Genomic DNA, 6,485 nt, shown 5'->3' with positions numbered 1-6,485 from the left:
AGTCACACATACAGGAAGCCATATGACTTGAGTTTCTCAATTTGGCTAACCTCAAATCTTTACTGACTTTAAGAGTCATGCATAGGGTTTTTCTAATAGGTAAAAATTCATGTTCAGTTGTAGTTATCTACGGAAATCCTACGGTATGATGCTATCATTTATAAAGACCACACTGATTTATCCGCCTATTTGTGTCCCATAAGAGGTTCTGTGTCTATATCTATATCTTATAAGAGGCACAGACCACAGACTCCACACATAGCGAAGAAAGACCCTGCTAGCCCTCTTCTCTTGGTAGTCCATAAGCAGTGAACCACGCTGGAGAAGAGCCCAGGGCCCGGGAGGTGGCTCAGGGGGGTAAAGTGCTCACCACCAAGACTGAAAACCAAGTTCGATCCCAGAGACCACGTGGAAGAGAGAGCAAAATGATTCCCACAAATGTTCCATGTGTGCTCAGGTACAAATGTACAAATGTGTGTGTGTGTGTGTGTGTGTGTGTGTGTGTGTGAGAGAGAGAGAGAGAGAGAGAGAGAGAGAGAGAGAGAGAGAGAGAGAGAGATGCTCTTTAAAAAAAAACTTGAAGAGGGCTGAGAAAACAATAAGAACATCAGGCCGTAACTGCTTGCCTTCCATTTCCAAAATAAAATGCAATTTTGGAATGTGGGGGGTGCTGGAGACATGGTTCAGAGGGTAAGAGCACCTACTGCTCTTGAAAGGGGTCAGAGTTCGGTCCCTACCACCCACACTGGGAACCCACACTGTTCGGGACCCTTCTCCGTCGATGAAACTGCCCTGCAGACGTGCTCACAAGCCGACCCGATGTTTCAAAGCATTTTCAACGGAGGTCCCTCTTCCCAGGTGACTCTCGTCTCTGTCTAGTAGACAAAAAGCAGTGGGCACACACGGGCAATCTGTAGCCTTGGGAGCGCTCGCTATAATGAAGCAGCAATGTAGGTTATTCTCTGAATTCTGTGAGCCGCTGAAGCAAATGAACTGAACCTGGGGAGATGGCGTTGCGCGAACCGTGAGAACTCCGGTTTGTACCGTGCCCGTACACTGAGAAACCTGAGGGTTTGACTGGCATCTAAGTAGAGAGCCCAGTGTTGGGCTCTGTCACCGTGTTGGTTTCAGAATTTAACTGGGGTGGACACCCGGATGTTGCAGAACTTATGCTGCAGGCGGTTTAGCACAGGCTTTGAGGTCACACGTTTTCTTTGTTTAGTACTCTGTGAGGGAAAACGGGATGTTTGTTTGTTTAGACAAGTTCTAATTGTATAGGCCAGAACTGCCTTCAGTGTTGGGCCAGAAACCAATTTTCTGTTCCAAATTTGTACCTCTGGTGTGTTAACGGTGATCGCCTGGGCCGCGGGTGTCATGTTAAATTTGGCCAGCAGAGGGCAATGAAGGCACATTGCAGAAACAGGGCAGCCGCTTCCTCGTGATTCTATCTGGTGTGTGGCTTTTCTTCTTCCTCCAGCTGCGTGGTGAGTCGGTGTGCAAGCCTGTGAGAACGGCAGTGGTGATCTGTCCCAACCACAGATGCCAGAAAGCATCTTGCGACCTTGCCATCATGGAACGGGTTTGCTGACCTCCCCTGCCAGCCTTCCCCTTGCCCCAGGTGCCCCAGGCCTGAAGCAGCACCGACTCTCATGGAGAAGCTGTACTCCATACCAGTCTCTGCGAGCTACAATACAATTAGTGCGTACAGGGAAATCTATACTTTGGGGTTTATAAGAACCAACGCAGGAGGCCCCGCGGTCAGTCCTCCTGGCGCCGCAAAACAAAAATACTAGGCAAAGAGGCGACCGGAGTATCAAGTTTGAGAAACAGTCAAGAACGTCAGAACAAACGGAGGAAAAGAATGGAACTTACAAAGGCAAACGAGAAAGCCATGTAGCTCGTAGCTTTACTTCCCCTGCATGTCCTCCTTCCTCTCGGCCCTCTCTGGTGTCTCTCCTAGATTCATCTCTTTACTCAGAAGTCCCGCCTAACCTCTTCCCGTCCAGCTATTGGCCACTCAACTCTTTATTAATCCAACCAGAAGGTGCCTTGGCAAAGACACATCTTCGCAGCATACAAAAAGATTATTTCACAACCCAGGCACCAAGCACTAACTACGTGTGTATTTATACACACGTACACGTATGTATACATAGTGAATGGGGCTGGAGAGATGGCTCAGCACTGCCTGCTCTTCCAAAGGTCCCGAGTTCAATTCCCAACAACAGGTGGTGGCTCACAACCATCTGTAATGAGATCTGGTGTCCTCTTGAGGAAGTGATCTGGTCAGTCGTCCTCATCGACTTAGACCATGAGACCCAATATGGACAAGTCTAACAGAACGGCCATACACGGGCTGCCCATGCGTGGTTCAGCATTTTTCATTTCATATATAGTAAATGAGCAAAGTTCAAATTATTAGCCCGAAAGTTTTCTCAAACAATATGATGGTGTCTAAGGGGGGGGGGCAGGGCTGGGGTTCCTTCACTAAGTGCCCTGTGAAACTCGTGGTTTCCTAGTTAAGTACAGAAAAGTATTTTTTTAAATATTTATTTATTTATTATGTATACAATATTCTGTCTTGTGTGTCTGCCTGTAGGCCAGAAGAGGGCACCAGATCTCATTTCAGATGGTTGTGAGCCACCATGTGGTTGCTGGGAATTGAACTCAGGACCTTTGGAAGAGCAGGCAATGCTCTTAACCGCTGAGCCATCTCTCCAGCCCTACAGAAAAGTATTTTATTGTTTGGTTCAGTCCATTTCTTTTTGGTGCTGGGAATGAACACAGGTCCTCCTCCATGTGAGGCAATCACTCTGCTACTGAGTCATATCCCGGTTCAGATAAAGTCCTGTGTACACAAATATTCATGGGGTACAGTTCCCATGAGTTATAGTTCCCATGAATTATAGTTCCCATGAATTATAGTTCCCATGAGTTATAGTTCCCATAAAAAGCAGCACCTGTGGTAGAGATTCCACAAAACCAAAATTGCAGGCCTTTGTGTTCATGGGCAGTCACGATCACTGCAGACCAGAGCCAAATTATCTTGGGATACTTTTGGTTCTTTTGAAAGCCTCTCTCTCTCTCTCGCTCGCTCGCTCGCTCTCGCTCTAGCTCTCTCTCTCCAACTCTCTTGTGACTATACAACTTTTCAGTTGTATTTGAGGGAATGACCCAGGAGGGTAAGGTGCTTGCTGCTTGCTTCAAAGCCTGACTACCTGGGTTCAGTTCCCTGAAGCTATGGAGTAGAAGGACAGAAACAACTGACCCTCACCCCACGCACACAGGAGTACACACACACACCTAAATATAGTTAAAATAAAAATAAACTATTCATAACAAATCACCTATCCAAAGCTAAGGCATCAGGTAGTGTTTAAACCCGTTAGAATTTTCTCTGCTTTGCCGCAGCCAGCCTAACCTGTGGCCTCAAAAACGTATTTGGCAAATGCCTTGATTAGTGACTCTCGCGTTTTTTAATAACTAACAAAACCTCGTGTAAGAACACACAGAGTAGACTGTCATTTGGGAGCAAGCTGAATGTGTTCCCTAACCACGGCCACTCACATTTGTCTCAAGTCTAAACTTTAGATAGAAGCTGTGCTTTTTGACCCGGTGGCACTGTCAAGCAGGGTTCTTCAGGGGCCCCAAGACAGAGCCCGCCGCGCACGCGCAGGCGGCAGGGCGCGCGCCTGCCCTTGCTTCCCTCCGCCCACCAGGTGGCGCTGGCGATCCGCCGCCGCCGCCGCCGCGATCGCCGCCGCCTCTCGGAGGCCAACCCCGGGCGGCGCTCGCCGCCTTGCGGGCCTCGGGTCCGCCTCCGCCGCGCCGAGGGCGTGGGCTCCGGGCTCCCGGAAGCGGCGGCCACGGCGTGGAGCCCAGCGGGCTGTCGGTCGCCGGAGCGACCATGCGCGGCGACCCGGGGGCTGCGAGCCAAGCGCGCCGGTGAATGGCGGCTCGCTGAGACGGCGGCGGCCAGGCGCGGGCTCCTGCCGGCGTAGGGTGGCGGGGCCGGGGTGATGCTGCTCAAGCTCCTGCAGAGACAGACCTATACCTGCCTCTCCCACAGGTATGGGCTCTACGTCTGCTTCGTGGGCGTCGTTGTCACCATCGTCTCGGCTTTCCAGTTCGGAGAGGTGAGTCGCGGAGCCCGAGCCCCGCAGCCGCGTGCGCAGCCCTTTTCCCCGGCCGAGCCCCGCGCGCTGCAGGCGTCCCCCATCCTCGCTGCAGCCTGGGGACCAGCATGCAGCCCACCCGCCCCGGCCGCCGGCAGCATCTTCTCCCAGGCTCGGCTGCGGTAGCTGCACTGGGTCTCCGGGGCTTCCCGTGCTCCGGGGTGCCAGTTCCCTTCCTTCCCCGGGCTGTCCCCAAGAGCCCTCCAGTCATTTGACTTCGGCTCGCAGGCCTTGCGCCGCTGAAACTCCCTTCCAGGATATGCAGTTTGTATTTTTTTTTTCCTCTGTCGCGACCCTTCGAGCCTTGGTCCCACTTCAGACCCAGTCCTCCGGTGCCACCCTATTAATCTTTCACCTTTGGCAAAACACCTTATCTTCTTAATCCGGTTTCTTCTGGATTTCAGACTTTAAGAGGCACGTGCAGTTTTGCTTGTGAATTTTGCAGCATGAAGGGAGATTTTTTTTTCTTACCCCCCCCCCTTTTCATTTTGTGCTGTATTGAACAGCTGTGTGTCAGCAGGTGGAGGCCTTAACTAGTAAGACCGCTCACGCTGTTGGGAGGCACCAAGTACTTATCTAGATCAGCTGAGGGTAGGGTCCTCCGTCAGGTGACTAAAATTGCCGACCTTGGGCTCCCTCTTGGGGCCTCTTGGGAGCCAGCACAGGCTCTTGCGTCACGGGGCATAATAATACTTTTTAGATCAGGGCGCTAGTCTGTCTGTGGCCGAGACCTGCGCTTAGTTTATGTGCAGTAAAGCAGTTTGGTTAGATTGTAAACTATTCAAAGGGTACAGGCAACCGGTTTGGGAGGTGGGTAGCACCAGGGTAAGAGGATTTTGTGCTCCTTTGGAGACATACCTTGGACGTCTTTGGACTGAAAATAGACATTCCTCTTTGTTTTAAACTTCACAGTAATTTCATTCTTGGCAGCCTGGTATGGTACTCTATCTTCGGTGTGCACAGGGTGACGAGCGTGTGAGAAATGGGTGAGCACGTGGGTGTGATTCAAACAAAACACTGCTTCTGGAAACAGGAAGAAAAGTTGTGTTTGCGAATGGCCTTGAAATGTGTCTCCCAATTTTACGCATTCGTTTATATTTTAGTAAGAGGTTTAAAGGGTTCTAAAATGATCAGAGTGGTTTTGTAAAACGCCGCGATACACGTGCGTGCCGTCCGCAGCCACACTGGACTGTAAGGTCTGTAGAGGAGGTGGTTCTCGGCTTAAATGCGGTGACTCTAGCGGAAGCCCAGTGCCTGGCACCGCCACTGTCTGCGGACTAAGCATGTGTTTAGTGACTGGCTGAATTATATGGAATGTGGCTAGGTGTGTTTTTAGTGGTTACAGGACCAACGGGGAAAAATAGTCTTACAGGTGGGAATGCGAATATCCCAGGCTTGTAAGTGTGGGGTATTTTCTTAATATTGCACTCTCTCCTACTCTGTCTTTGTTTCATCGATAGTGTCTTACTGCTTTGGGGCGACTTTGTTTTTAAAATAGTCTCAACTAAATTGCTCCGGCTAGCCAGAAGTTTGCAGTTTTCTTGACTTAGCTCTCCCGAATGCTGAGGTCACTGGGTTATGTTTTTAACCTGGTTAATCCTGAGTGAGCGGTTTATTAACCATAGTGTAAAATACATTTGTTACAACCTTGAAGTCCCCATAAATTTTCGTTTTATTTTATTTTGAGATAATGTCTCACCATGTAGCCCGTGGCTGGCCTGGAGCTCCCTATGTAGACCAGGCTGGCCTTGCACTCACAGAGATCCACCTGCCTCTGTGTCTGGAGGTTAAAGGTATATGCCACAATGCCTGGCTTGTGGGCGCAGACCTTAAAGTGTAGGTTAAGTAAGAGAAATGAGGAGTGTTAGAAGGTCACACAACAACAGTGATTGCTGGTCCGGTGCTGTGCTCACGCAGAGCAGCGGAGAGGCTGGAGGGCTTGGTAGACTGTACCTGGATTGTTCCAGCTTTAATCATGATAATAGCGAAAGTAGTCTTTACTAGGGGCGTTCTCTTGACTGCTTTGCATACTAATTTAGTCTCCACAGTGTCACCTGATTTGGACTGTATTATTTTACCCACCTTACAGGTTACACAGCTGAGGTATTTGCAGAAGTTAACACAGCTAATTCACGGTGCAGGCCTTTAATCCCAGCACTTGGAAGAAGTTCAAGGTCACTTGGGGAGGCAGACGCACGGGGGTCTCTGTGAGTTCAAGGCCAGCCTGGTCTTTAAGAGCTAGTTCCAGGACAGGCTCCAAAGCCACAGAGAAACCCTGGGTGGTGGTGGGGGGCAGAGAGCCTCAGGTAT

At 50.2% G+C, this 6,485-nt stretch overlaps 1 protein-coding gene across 2 annotated transcripts in view; it reads left to right on the top strand.

The window, feature by feature from the left end:
• The first annotated feature begins 3,863 nt into the window (after nt 1-3,863).
• Nucleotides 3,864-6,485, top strand: part of Gnptab (N-acetylglucosamine-1-phosphate transferase subunits alpha and beta) — a 60,187-nt gene continuing 57,565 nt past the window's right edge. For both annotated transcript variants that reach the window (XM_050145828.1, XM_050145827.1), the window contains exon 1: nt 3,864-4,136. In XM_050145828.1, coding sequence (XP_050001785.1) covers nt 4,020-4,136 — 117 coding nt within the window. In that variant the 5' untranslated portion in view covers nt 3,864-4,019. The remainder of the gene's footprint in view (nt 4,137-6,485) is intronic.

This window comes from Alexandromys fortis, unplaced genomic scaffold, assembly GCF_014885135.2.
Source record: "Alexandromys fortis isolate MF-2015 unplaced genomic scaffold, M_Fortis_MF-2015_v1.1 scaffold_50, whole genome shotgun sequence".
NCBI lineage: Eukaryota > Metazoa > Chordata > Mammalia > Rodentia > Cricetidae > Alexandromys > Alexandromys fortis.
Note: the sequence above shows the minus strand (reverse complement) of the source record. Positions and strands in the feature narration are given on the sequence as shown.